General features: G+C 50.5%; 1 protein-coding gene across 9 annotated transcripts in view; it reads right to left on the reverse strand.

Moving 5' to 3' along the window:
- Positions 1-14777, reverse strand: part of LOC100122759 (protein gustavus) — a 289744-nt gene that overhangs the window by 12158 nt on the left and 262809 nt on the right. Inside the window, exon 1 of one of the 9 annotated variants that reach the window (XM_032596593.1) lies at positions 5560-7662. The exons of 7 other annotated variants lie outside the window; for them this stretch is intronic. Coding sequence is in view for 1 of the 2 variants with exons in the window: in XM_008214360.4 (XP_008212582.1) it covers positions 7759-7769 (11 nt within the window). In the remaining variant the exon portion in view is untranslated. Of the gene's footprint in view, positions 1-5559; positions 7663-7758; positions 8194-14777 lie in introns of those variants that run through there. One more of the 9 variants, XM_008214360.4, reaches the window with a different exon arrangement.

The raw sequence follows: 14777 nt of genomic DNA on the forward strand, positions 1-14777 counted from the left end.
CTCGTCCAAGCCTTCGCGGCCAAATTACACTTCAAAGCTCTCTCTTTCGCGCGCGCTCGCGGCTATCCTCAAAGAGAGAATACCCGTCAGCTGGGACATTGATGAAAAGAGCCATATCTACGCGACACAACGAATCCGCGTTATTTTTCGCTAATGCGATACTGCGGGCTCGCGACCGCAGACGGGAGCCGATCGATCATGGTTTCCGGGTTCCGTTTGATTCCACCCTCGCAACGGCTCTGCATGTATAGGCCTCTCCGTGTTTGGACACTCGAGAGGGGAAAGCGATGCGCTATACGCTCGTTACTCTGCAGATGACAGTTCAATGTCGATTATATACACCGGGGGATATGCAGCGTATATTATATATTATGGTCGTCGCTGTGTTGCGCAGGATTGACGGCTATTATAATATAATTGCGTGGATCGAAGAGTGAACCTTATCGAACGCTCGTTGATAAACTCGGCGCGTGTGCGTATAACACGCGACAAAGAAGTCGCTGTGCTCGTCGCGAAGAATCATGCGGCACGTTGTCCCCTATATCTGCGTTTATTATACGCGAAGAAAGAAAGGTTCTTCAAAATTCTATGTAGGCCGTGAGCGCGCGATGATGCGCCGCGAAATGAATCACGCTCCATTACTCGGTATATAGATACAAGCATGTAGGAACTGGGAAAGGCCGCAGCGCGATTTTGACATCGCGCGACAGTTGTTACGTCCGTTGATTTCCGACCGGACACGAACCTCCCGGATCCGTCGGCTTTGCGATATACGGCCGGAAGCAAAGACGATCCCTATGTGCGCGCGAGCGATTTTTATATATACGGGACAGATGCGATTTCGACGCTCTTTTTTTCGGAGAGAATTTCGCTTGGACTTTATCGCGCTGTTATTTTCGTGCGCGGTTTTATTCCGGGAACGCGCCTGCGGCGTTAAAAAGTTTTCCGCGAGAGTAAAAAGCTTCTTTTGTAAGAACGAACGGCGACAGCTGCGACAACAACACGCCGATAAAACTGCAAGAGTTATATTAAAAGTCTCTCTCGGCGTGGCGAGCAAAGCCGAAAAGCGTGCGTTCGATAATATAATTGCCGACTCTCTCGCGGAAGTCGGGTATAAAAGCAGGTACGTATAGCACTAGTTTCCTCGGGCTGGTCGTTACATAGTCGAAGCACACGAGCGACGTCGACTCGAATTCGAGCCGATGCTGCACTTTGACGAGTAAATGTGCCGTCGACGTCGTCGACGGTGGTATATTTCCATTTACCGACGTGAACGCGCTCGCCCGTGTTATTCAACGCTCGGCTAATTACTCCAAGTCCTGGAGATTCCGAAGTTTGCTTACGGTTGTTGTTGTCGTCGTCGGTAATAGGTATACCTCTCTCTCGATGCGGCAGAAGATATTTCGCCTGTGCGTATACGCATCATCGGAGACGTCGAGCGCAAAGTGCGACTAAACGGAATATCCTATAGTCACATTCCTTTCACGCGCGCATCGGGAATCCATTGCCCCTCTCGAGGATATATAGAGGGAAAAATTCAAAACCAGACGAATCCTAGCTCTCTCCCTCACGTACACGCGGCCTTCGAAATATTTACGCCCTTGTAAAGCCATAAAGCAGCAGCAGCGGCGCGGCCGATCGACGCAGCCCGTTAATTCTGCACACTGTGCAGGCGTGTGTATGTACGAGTGCGATTCGCGCTCTCTCTCTCTCTCTCTCTCTCTCTCTCTCTCTCTCTCTCTCTCTCTCTCTCTCTTCCGTGTATTGATCCGTCTGATGCGGGGGCGAGAGCCAACCCAAATCCGCCCCGGCGAAAACGCCGACTCGCTTCGTGCAGCGAGGCTTTAAAGTTGAGAGAGAAAATGGTGCATAAGGTCGAGGAAAAGGGTTGCGGCCTCGAGTCACGTTCGCTTATTTACAGCCTCTGAACTGCTCCGTCGTACTGCTGCTATAACGTTACGATTAGTTACGGCGTGCTTTCACTTTCCTCCGCTGCAATTACTCACATTGAAATATCAGTCCGAGCTCCGATCGACAGCTGCTCGAAATCGTTGTATTATTATAGCATCGGCGCGTTGATACGGAAACCCTAAATCTCGGCGTTAGAATTTTTCCTACACGTTCTATAGCGTGTAATTCGACGATCAAGAGTGTCGACCGCAGTCGCCGTAAATTGAATTACTCCGCTATATATGTATATGCCAGTCCATACAATTCAGAAGCACATAATTAGCCGCACGTTGAAGTGTCGAACACACACTCTGCAGCATACAGCGGCGCGCGTTAAGTTTTTGCACCTCGATATAGCCGATCTAAGTATACACATATAGCGGAAACGAGGATCGATCAAAAGGCTGTGCATAGAGGTACCCCGTATGCAGTACTCGCGCACGCACGCGAAAGCTAGCCGCGCGCATTATACATACCGGTTTTCTTAATCGTCGACCGCCTTTCCTGAAACGAGAGCGCGCTATATGGCTGCGCGAATAAGGCGCTGAATTTTAGCGTGCGTCTATAACACACGGAGACAGGCTTTATCTATCGGAGATATTAAGTAATACCACGGTACACGCCTTCGCTACCAAATTCGGCAGTGATAAAAATTGAGCGCGTATCTATATCAATCCATCGGCTAGCAACAATGTACTTTCTATAATACGGTGTGTCGACTCGCGTATACCCGAGAAATCTCGGCGGTGTAAAATCGCACGCGTAAACTCGAAATAGCCGTCATCGCATCAGCTCGCGAAACTCGTCGATGAACAGCTGACGCGACTTTCCTCCACCTGTTAGTCACAGCTGCTGCTACTGTGGCTCCGCGTAGAAGACGACGGGGCCGTGTATACAGTACACGATAAAAGCATTCTATATAGCCGCGCTTTCTTTCGCGTTATATTCGGCGATTTCGCTCCGCTCCCTGCCACACCCTATACATATACTCCTGCTTAATTCCGACAACGTCTCGTCGCTCGGAACAATCGGCCGAAAATACGCACGCACACACACACACACACATACACACATACACACATATATATACGCACTCCTCGCGAACAATGCCCGGGAGTCGTCGATTGTTTTTGCCCGTGTTTCTTTTTTCGGGGGACCTCGTGTGCTGCAGTGTATGTGCGTAATTGTTGCGCGGAAATAATGGGCATTTTCGGCGCCGTTGTCGCGAATATTACTCACACGCGCACACAAGTGCTTACGGAAACGTCTATACAAGCGCACATGTGCGTGCGGGGCCGATCGATCGTTTGCATATATAAAACGCTCCGATATATATATATGGGGGCTCTCCCCCCAGCATGGCAATTAATCAGGGGGAATTTTAAGCCGTCTCGGTGAAAGGCACCGCCGTCGTCTTTGGATTTACCGTTGGAGGATCCGCACATGCGTTATATTTATACATACGTATGAATGGGTGTGTGTGTTTAATTCCGACGATTCGAAATGTCGAGTGCTGCAGTACATATACGCATGAGAGAGAAGAAAAGCGCAGCAGAAGAGAGGCGTGTATTTTTGCGTCCAACGATAATTTACTCGTCCTGCGCGCGAGCATTATCGAGAAGCCCAATAAATCAGAGCCAATGAGGTTTAATCGGCGAGCCGAGCCGCCATCGCTGGAGGGACGCCTCATTGACTTTCGCGCTGCGAATGTATCATCGGAGCCAGGCGCTCCTCGCCCGTCGTGGATATACATTCGTATTAAATATACAGAAAGAGAGAGACGCGAATGATAATGGCGGTACAGAGCGCGGCGTGCTCGCATGGAAAAAAGCGGTCTGCCGTGAATTACAGAGCGAGCGCGCGCTCGTATGTAAGTATACACACGGATACGCGCGTGCACATACATCCGCATCTGATGTGTGCAGCGGGAGAGCGCTTTCGCAACGTAGCCAGAGATATCGCTGCCGATGGTAAAAAGAAGCTTCTCCCTACTCCGAGCTCTACGCGGCTATGTATATCTCTCGGATATCCTTCGGCACGTTCACCACGTGCGGAAGGCACAACGCCAACAAACGAGCCTTTTATGCCGGCGCAAGAGAGCGAGCGAGCGGCGTAACCTCATCGAAGGCCAGGAGTCGCGAGCTGAGAGCCGTGCGTGTACTCCGCCGCCGCCGTTCTATTAATCGCGTTGCAGAAAAACCTGTATGTGTGTGTAATCTAACGACAGCAGGACCTTTCAATATGATTTTTTTCTCTCTTTTTACGTTATTTTTTCCGCGGCTTTTTTCCCTATATCGCTCTCTCGGGCTTTTTAAATAAAGCCGTCGCGTCACACAGGCCCGATCGGTATCCCGCGCGTCAAGGTGAGGCGTAGAAAAAGTTTCGTGCATAAATTTCGTATCGACGACTTAACCGTGTAGCGCGGCTGCACGTCGAAAGCCATTTTCCGCGTCGGTGTGAAAGGCCGGCTTTGTTCGCTAATGCTCCAAGACATCGCGCGCGCTAACGATGCCGTCGATCCCTACAGTCATAACCGAAATTAGCAGCGCAGAGAGCGAGAGAGAGAGAGAGAGAGAGAGAGAACGGTCTACCGCAATAGCCTACACTATACACACACACACATACGAATTTCCTAATGGTCGTGCGCTTTTAATATTTTCCTAACGACTCCGATAATCCGTGACGATTTCGCGGAAGCCGCTTATCGAGCTTGAAATTGCGTGTCGCGAGCATTAAGCAACCGCCTTCTGCTGCTGCAATTTCTTTCCGAGTTTTCCACTCCGAGAGTGTAATACTTGGAGGAGAGGGGAATAGGAGAAAGAAAGAGGAGGCTCCCGATCTATGCCAAGGAGGCGCCGGTTTCCTTTTTTTCTTCTCTTTCTCACTCTCCTTGATGGAGGGAAAGAGCAAGTCGCGTTGCAGTGAAATGAGAGAAGAGAGCGAGAATCGACTGCTACTTCTTCTACTACTGTGCGCGATGACGAAATTCAGAAACGAGGCAACGAGAAGATTTTCTCAAGGACCTCCGACGGCAAAACGAAAGGCGCGTGCACGCGCGGATATCTTTTCTATGAGCGAGCACAGCTTTACTGAAACGCTTTCGCTGGTGCTGTTGGATTAGCGGACGGTTTTTATTTTCGGTCATGATTACACTCGCTACTGAACGGGGGACAATGGATTTATGGCTTACACTGACACAGTCGCACGGTAGTGGCAGTTATGTAACGTGTAATTTATGTCTATGCTATATTTTATTCAATCGAAGAAAGCCCCACTGATGGCTGCGCGCGAATTATCAGCGCCGCGCACTTGCAAAACAATAGAGCAATCGCGCGAGCGCTTATCGGTGCGTAAACTCTGCGAGCACATCCGAAGGCCGTGGAATGAGTATACGTTGTACACGCTTTTCTCGAAGTAGGACTGCCGCGAGAATTTATCGCGCTATCGTCGTCAACGCCCACACACACACACACACACCCCGCTCTCGCGTTTTCCCTTATTTATTCAATAGCCTACCGTACTGTATAATAACGACGCGGTTCAACGACCTGAATTCGACGCGACCTTCGTTTATTACATAGAGAAGAGAGGAACACGTCAAAGACATACCTGACTGCGTTGAAAACTCATTTTTCAGCGGGGCGATGAGTGTGACGTATAAATTATGTACACGCGTGCGACGCAGTTTTCTTTGTGCGATTTTCGAGGAGCTTTGGGAAAATCCAAGCCCATGCGCGCTGCCTTCCGGATATCCTCCTTCTCCGACTAATTAGCGCGCGCTCGTGGAAATTATCCTCCTCGCGCCTGCAGTGCACGCATGCGCAGCGACGAGGGTGTCTAACCCTCGCTCTATTATTGTGGGAATGAAGGATTGCATGGCCAGGATTTCCATAGAGAATCGAATCACTCGGTAGTTTGTAGTTCGTATATTGAAAGAATGCTTAGTTGTCTAGGGTTTTACACTGAAGGTACCATCCGTAGTTTCTCGTCGGCTGACCGACTCAATCTGCCTCGTCGCCTGCATCGGGCCCTCTCACGGACCGACGCTCTCGGCCGACGGCGTCCCTCCCTCCCTGCGCCCCTGCGGGCTCAGGTAGGTTAGAACGCTGCCGCCGCCGCTCGCTCGGAGGGCTTCGGGGCGCTCCGCTGGGACTCGGGGCTTGGGTTTTCCACGTGTCGCACTTCGGCTGTGCGGGGGAGGTGAAGCGTCGCTTCTCCCGCCGCCATCTGCAACGGGAAAGCGTCGCTTGGCCTCTGGACTCGGGAAGCGCGGAAATGTCTTCCCACATTAGTATTAAAAATGGATCGGAGTGCCCCCGTTCGAGCCCGGTTAATTAAATATAGTGTCGTGAGCGTAACGTCGCATCGATCGAAGCCAAAAGCTCGAAAAGTAAAATTCGTGTACACGCGTGTAATGGGAGAGCTTTACAAGTATATCATATGTAGATAAGCCGGGAGTACATCGCTTCGGTATAAAAGGAGAAGAAGAGCGGGAGGAAGGAAAGACGCGGCGGTGGCGGCGGCGGCTGCGACGACGACGACGAAGGATGTAAGCAGGAGGAGGAGGAGGTGGAGAGTCCCGGAGTGCATGCAGACAATGAACAATCGTACATTGTTACGAGTTATAGCATTGTTACTCCACTCCGTGCCCCGGCCATGTTCACATAATTAGGCTGTAAACGTTTCGCTAGAGAGGGAGGGAGAGAGACACACAATCACCATTGTTTTCCTGTACATACACACCGAGCGCGAGGCGCCCTCGCCACTGCTGCAGCTTTCGTCGTCGTACGCTGAAGAGAAGCTCCGCGATCGGCCACTTCCTACGGGATATCCTCACGACTGATCCGATCTCCCTGGCTGCGCGGCAGCTTCTACTCTCAAGGTCAAGCGCGCGAGCGAAAGCGAAAGCTACCCGCTGCGGTTTGTATTACGCTGTCGCGCTTTGTTATTTCTCTTCGCGAATTGATAGCTGCAGAGGGGCATGTGCAATCTTTCTCGATCCTCTTTCGTATGCGTCATGAATTAACGTCACGCCGATAAGAGGAATAAGTCTCGCGCGGCGGCTATCTGTAAGCCGAGAGTATTAACTGTCTCTCGCTGATAACCAGCAGAGAATACGTAAGAAAACGAAAGGTGTATCGAGTAACGCGCTGAGCTTGCGACCGAAAAGCACATTCCGCGCGTGTAGGATGATGATCGGCAGAAGTGTACAGTATATAATAAACTGACACACACACACACACACACACTGATGAAACCGAAAGTAAGTAGTGGCGAGAAAGAGAGACGATGACGTGTCCCTTTGTTCCGGCAGCGACGCGCGTCATCGCGCCGTTAACGGAAAGCTGCAATTAATAGGCGAGCGCGGCGCGCGATCGTTACACGCGGCCGAACCCAGCGATCGTTTTAATCTAATTAAAGAGAGCCGCAGAGGTGTTGCGCATACGCGGTTTATATGTGTATACTGCTGTGTCCTATTTTACTCATATATAGTTATCCTTTCCGCAGGCGAGGAGCTGTAAAATTTTATGGCCAGACACACACGCTCTTGCAGGTATTATGTAGAGGCGAGTCGTTGCCAAGGATTGCCGAGGACAAAATACGCGAGTCAGATCAATTCTAACTCTAATTAATACGCTGCGATGGGCTTATTTCGCAGTGGAATTTTGACATTCCGGATTATTCATTAACGACGTCTCTTTCTTGGCTTCGGAAAAACCCGCGACACCTTCCGGCTCATCCTCTTACTCATCAAAAAAGCTCTCTCTCTCTCCCTCTTGCAGTCAAGTGCAGCGTATGATCTCTTACGGCAAGTGCATGAATCCTCAAGATGGCGGGCCAAAGCGCGCGCGCTACAACGATCCAGCAACTGCACCAGTCTGCATCGGCACACACACGCAGCAGCTCCTTCCCTTCCACGTCTCGCGGCTAACCATGACCTTGTCTGGCTGCCGCCTCTCCTCTCTTTCTTTGGCTCTCCGCGAGCAGCTAGCGTAGCTCACGCCTCCTCTCTCTCTCTCTCTCTCTCTCTCTCTCCGTTCGCATGCAAAACCAGTAGCTCTCTCTCTCTCTCTCTCGCGCGCGCGCCGGAGAGCGTTATCCTTCGCAGAGCGCTCGCCCCACTGACACTCGAACTACACACACGCGCGAGCACACGTATATAGAGAAGATAGTGGGGAGTGCTTGGCGGAGAGCTAAGCTCGCAGCTCCGCTTCTATTGCCGTCGCGCGCGCTCTTACTACTGCGCGACTACTGCGATGCCGCGGAGAGGGAGATACGACATCGTCGCGAGTGAAAGGAAGAGAGAGATGGATGTACGCAAGCAGTGGAGGGAAGAGGGGATGAGCCGAGGACGCGTGTATAATACGGTGCACGGTCGCAAAAGGCGTGTGCTGCAAGGGGAGTGCGATCTGCGCAAAGTGGACCGAGAGAGCGCTGCATCGCGTTGCAGCCCAATTTGATGAACAGCTGGGCCGCGACGACGAAAAGCTCGTTAGATCATCCAGCGGCGTCACGGTCAAAGTTCTCCGAATTTCACAACCCGCATTGTACGTTTGCGCGATTCTCTCCTCGTTTCGCGAAAGCCGGAGTTGCCAAATCACGTATACACACTCGCAAGCTCAATCGGCACACACGCAGCGATAGATGACGACTGACAAAATTCAGCGAACGTAACCGGGGAATGTTGCAACTGGAAAGTCACGTTCGTCTAATCGCTCCCGCTCATGTGTATGTGTACAGACGTCAAATTGATCCGCTCGTGTTATACTTGGCTCCCGCGCACAGTACCTGCGCACAGCGAACCTTTTTTCCATTCCTCTCCTCGTATATTTGCGGAGAATATTTCACGTACGGAGCAGAGAGAGAGAGAGAGAGAGAGAGAGAGAGAGAGAGAGAGAGAGAGAGAGAGCCGGGAATAAGGCACGTTCTGTTTAGAATTCATATACGCGCGATCGCCGCGGATTCTCGGAACGAGCGCGCTTTGAGGTCAAAGTTTCCTCGAAAATAGAATATTCCGCGGGGATTAACAACGGTATACCTCTCCGCTGTCTCTCTATCTCTCGACTGGTCTTTTTTTTCTGTTTCAGAGACAACGCACAGCCGTTGCGAAAGCTGATTCCCTCGGCTGCGCGCATACGCCGCGAGGAAAAGAAGAGGAGAAGCGAAGCTCGTTGCAAGGTGCCGCACGAGGATGTGTGCGCCATATAATGAAGAGCCGCTCGAATGTATACAGCATTGTTCTTGAAGGTACGTACGAACGTACGCACACGTCTTCCGGCGGATGTTCTGCGAGCGCCTGTGTCGACGACATCCAATATCTATGCTCGCCGCGCGCACTTTCCGTGTCGGCAGTCGCTGTGTGCGCTATGGTGTATCCACCTTTCACGCTTCGTCTCACGAACTCGAGGGAACTCGCTGCTGTGGTGCTTCTTCGGAATATTTTTCATACCTCGACGAGTGCGCGAAGCAGTAGCTTTTAAAACAAGCGCATCGATCCAGCTGGTTACCAAGCGGCCGTAGCTGGATCGAGATTCGCGCACATCAGGACATAGCAATGCAGGCCAACGCGAGCGCAGAAATATACTCCTGCTGCTCTAGACAGACGCAGACACGTATAATGGACTAGATGAGAATGGAGGTCATGATCAGATCGATGCTCGCCTGGCGCGCGAGCAAGGCGCGGTCTCTCGTCGCGCCTATATCTTCCGCGCTCTCTTTCTCTCGCGAGCACAGCTCCCGATGTCGGGTCGTCGACCGTTTCGATCGAATAACGCGAGGAGGAATTCGCGAGGCGAGGCTCGTTTCCTCTCTCTCTCTCTCTCTCTCTCCCTGCAGCAAAGATGCAGCCCCGCCGCCGGTATTATTAGCATCGTGTAACGCGTCCGTTGGCCGTGAAACCAGTGAAAGTATATACTCCGCGCGCCTGTGTACCTCACTGCTTGTATGTGTGTGTGTATGTGTGTGTGTGTGTGGAGGTGAGTCGACTCTACTACTGCTGCTGCTACAGCTTTTCTTGCTCGCGGCTGCGTCTGTAATTTCGCGAGCTTTTCCCTTGTACGCTGCTGCGGAGCAGAGAGGAGGAAAGAAAAATTATTCACGCGACCCTTGCGTATGTACGTGCTGCAGCGCTCGTTCGCCTCGTAAAAGAGCCGCTTCGCAACGCACATAATGAGGCGAAAAGAAGTTTTACTCATAAGCATAACAATAACCAGAGACTTGGGGCGGGTTTGTGTTTTTTCTTTCTCTCTTCTTTTTATTGTTGTTATCTCTCTAATTGTTTTTAGCAACAACATAAGAACTCATTGTACGCGCCCGGAAAAGTTCGCGAAGGGAGCGAGAGACACGCGCGAAACACAGAGCCGTTCTCTCTCCCTGTGTGTGTGTGTGTGTCGTGGGCCTTTGTTCGCTCCTTTGTCCCAGCGAGGACTTTACGAGCCGGCCAATTGAAGGCCCTTCGCAGCACTGCAGAATAATCGATTGCAAAAGCATAACGCCCGGCATTGTGTCCCCCCGTTCACTTGATACGATTATGTCACTCTATTATTTTTCTCCTACATCGCGCACAGTCCGCGTCGATTTGTCTCGTCGTTGCGGTCGTGTGCCGATATTGGCGAAATGAGAAAAAAAATCGAGTTGAGCAACGACAAGTCTATTCTTACTCAAAATCATGAGAACTTATGTTAATTCAATTGTGAGAAATTATTCTGCAACGAGTGCGCCCGACGATTATTTCTCACACGGCGTTGCTGCATGTATATTATGCGCCATATTATAGTCGGGAGAGCATTGAGAAATTGCTCGCTCGCTTGACGAATTCTTTTCGCAAAGCCCCGGCGAGACATCTGTTACGCTGTCGCTGTTTGTATATGCACGAGCTATTTTTCGCAAAACTTTGCGCATCGCGCGAAAGTTTTAGCGTGGAGAGAGCATAAATTTTTGCGAGAAAATCTCTCTCTCCGCGAAGATTTATCGTTGCGGCGTAAGATATCGGGTCGTTTACACGATGACGCGCGAGGAGCTTTTATTTTCCCATTTTGCGCACTTAGCATCGCGGAAAAAGAGCGATTCATAAAGTCGAAGAAGAGAGTCTCGCAGCACTGTGCGCATATCTCTTTCTCGAGGCGGACAAATTCCCTCTCGTTATAATTAATTCATTCATTTCTGCTGATTAATTCATGCGCGAGCGCGCGCATGCACGAGTGCACTTAAAATCCTGCCCGAAGGCTATGCGACAACGACAAAGTGCGAGCGAGGCTTTCATTCATTCCAGCGCGTCGAGCTTCATTCAAGGCTGCGTCCGTTTGAAGGAACGTTATTTTTCTTCTTCTTCTTCTTCTTCTTCTTCTCCTCTGCGCCAATCGACGACAAAAGGCGAAGAAAATCCGCGGCTTTCGCTCTCTTATCGAGAAACGTCGGCTGCGCACACAATGCGCGGCTGTATCGCGAAAAGGCCAATAAAACCTTCGCAACGAAACGCGCAAGTGTGTATAGTACGACGTGTGTGTATATGTGGAAAGCACCATTGTCGTAAAATCCGCAAAGTTACAAAATGTGTATACAACGAGCCGCGCGCGGCTGTGGAAAGAGCGACGTAATCAATAAAACAGAAGCAACGGCCACTTCTTTATTCAGCGCCGCGGCGAGCGTCGTCGGTTTCCCAACGCGACGATTCTTCCGCCGAAGGAAACGAGCCGCGATTGACACCAAGTGGCTCGCTCCTCGCTGCGCGCCTGTTACGTCACTCGCGACAATTCGAGTGTGCATCATTTTTTTTCTTCTTTTCTCGAGTCCTCGGGTGTAATTCTTCTCCCGCTGTGTGGCCCCGTTCCGCATCGCGTGATGCGCTTTTCGGTTTTCTCTCTTCCGCTTGACTTTCACGCAGAAAACGAGGCGCCTGATGAATTGCGAGGAGGAAACGCGCGTCGTGGATTATAATAATTAAAGATTTTTAATTTCAGCTGGTAATGCGATACACATCGCGCGGCCGATATGAAATATCTCCCACAGATCTCGGCGCCGAGGGAAAGTTTATTTATCCCAAGGCTGCAGCGTGTACAGGCAGGCAGCGTATAAGCGATCGACTTAATAACGCTCGATCAATTTTGCCTGTATTACACGGCCTAGAGTCGTATAAATTCTCTGCGGCTGCTCTTTTCCTCCTTAGTAACGCGCTCGTGAAAAAATACAATCGATCGATTGTACATAAGCTATAATACTCCTCTTCCGCGCATCAGTGTGCGATGTCGCAATCGCTTGCGTTCTCATCGTAAATCGTCATTGGACATGCGTCGTCGCCTTCTCTCTTCTGCAATAAACCCACTTTTAAATCTCATCGCGCGCGTCGCCCCTTTATCTTTACGATACGCAAGTGTCAACGCCGCGAGTGTTAATGCGCAGCGCGCGGCTCGGTGTTTTGTAATCAGTGAGACAAAGCAGCAGCGACTTGGCGTTTCGAAAAGATTTTTCGAAGTTTAAAATTTGTCGTCCGATTTCTATCTGAACGAATATGGGAGATACGACGATTCTCCTGCGGCTGACCTCTCGCGCGCATGTGACACAAACTGCGAAATTGGAGGGAAAACGGCTGATCTCTATCTCTCTCTTGCGCGTATTAGCATCGAACGACCTTTTAGTTTCTCGCGGTTGTTTCGCAGTATCGCGCGCGGCCATTGCGGTCGGAGCGTTGCTCTATAGCCGTATACACACCCGGAATTACGAAAAAGCCAGAGCGTTGTTCAATTTCACAGTTTACTTGCGGCAGCGGTCGCACTTAAATAAAAAAAAAGCCAGCCATAGCAGCGCCTTTTTCGGCCTAGCGTAGTTACGCAGCTCTCCCTCTCTCTCTCTCTCTCTCTCTCTTTCTCTCTCTCTCTCTCTCGCGCGCGCGATTCCCAGTGTGTTTATAAGCGTAGCACCACAACGAGCGGCGTTTAGGAGAGGGGAAAAAATACATTACACGAATGAAAGAGCTAACGATAATGAAAAATTCATTCCGAGCGATTCTTCCTCCCGTTCATATTTTTTGTGTGAAGTATGAGAGTGAAAAAAAACCAGCTATAGCGAGAGATTTCGTGCCCGCATATACAGAGCCGCTGTGTGTAAGCGGGTGCATTGTAGGCAGGGAAGAATGCGTTAGAGACGAGACCGGAGATGAAAAGGTATAAGCGGGAAAGAAGAAAGAAATGGCCATTTATGGAGCGCTCGCATTGAGAGGAAGCTAAAAAAGCAGGCCGATTGTCCCATCGCATACACACAGTCCGAAAAAATCTCCGCGCGATTATTATACCTGCTTTTCCCCTCTCCTCTCTCCCTCTTCGGTATCTTGTAACAACAACTGATTACCGCGAAGCAGTTCAGCGATAAAGAGAGCCCTGTAGCAGCCGTATACTGCGGCTGTACACGAGGTAGTGCAATCGTCTAAGTCGATAAGCGCTGTGCGCGCTCCCCGTCCCAGATAAGATGATTTAAGGAAAAACACACACACGCACATATTATAGTGCATGCGCGCGATACGAGAGAGGTGAGGTTCGAAGGTAAAATAAATATTCAGGCATTGCAGCGCAGCGCCGCGCGGAAAAGAAAGCTCTCCGCGTGTCATTAATGCAACGCTTAACTAAATAATGAGCCAGCAGGCGACGGAGCCGCAGGTATGCGATAACTCGGCGACGACGACCGGTTTTTTAAAACTGTGTATACACAAGCTTTTTTGCTTTCTCAAGCACAGCGGCGTTAATTATATTTTCGCTCGATTTGCCTCGACAGGAAAATTTGAGAAACGCGATCTTTTTACATCGCGCCTGTTTACGAAAACTGCCGCTTAATCTTCCGTTAACGAGTTTATGATCGCTTTTCAATTTGCCAAAATGATCCGTCCCGAAGAGCGAGCAATTAGCTCGGGACTTTTGGTAATATGCACCTCAAGTCCCAAGCTCTATAATTGTCTCATCCTTTGCGCACTTCGAAAGCTCATTAGCAGTTTCGAGAGAACGTCTCCTGCACGGCTCTTCTGCATGTATCAGGGGGATCTCCGAGCGCTCGCGCGTGTTACATTTTTTCTCACGTCCTCTCCTCTTTCTCCCGCTTCACGTGTGCTCTCCGGCGCGCTCTCGAGTTTCGCCGCTGCTGCATGTGCTCGCCATACGGGGGCCTTTGGTGAAACCAGATAACGCGTAGACTAAGCTCGTCTCTCTCTCAGCTGATATACGTGCGTCTCCGCGTCTCTCTCTCTCTCTCTTTCTCTCTCTCTCTCTCTCTCTCTCTCTCTCTCTCTACGCTTCTTTTTTCGTCGAGCTTCACGCCCAGCCTGTACACACGCGCTTTCGCCGCCGAATCGAGTTTAGTGTATTTTCGCTTTGCTCGAGCGCGCGCTCGTGTGATGATAAAACTTTTGGGCTACAATCTGGCTATTTTTAACTCGCGAGCTTCCTGTATCTTCTCTCGAGCTGCCGAGATTGTTTATATCCCCGGAGTGAAAACAAATATACCAGTCCAATTAGAGCGCGAGTTCTCGCTCCGAAATTCTAGAGCTTTTCAAAGAGTATAGCTGACGTTCCCGTCGAATCGAAAAGCGCCTTGTATAAGAGTGTATAAGAGTCCCTGAAGCGCGAACGATTTTTCGAAAGGAACTATAAGAAGAAGAAGAAGAAGAGGAAGGAAAAAAATGCTTATCCCCAGGTGGCCACGCGGAGAGAGAGAGAGAGAGAGAGAGAGAGAGAGAGAGAGTGCGATGATAAAAGAAACTTTAGTGCGTCGGTCTCGGGCTTTATGTACACAGAGGCGGCATATGTGCTCTCGCGCGCGGCTCTCAGAGAGCATATCCGTCTCGT

This window comes from Nasonia vitripennis, chromosome 2 (assembly GCF_009193385.2).
Source record: "Nasonia vitripennis strain AsymCx chromosome 2, Nvit_psr_1.1, whole genome shotgun sequence".
Classification (NCBI taxonomy): domain Eukaryota; kingdom Metazoa; phylum Arthropoda; class Insecta; order Hymenoptera; family Pteromalidae; genus Nasonia; species Nasonia vitripennis.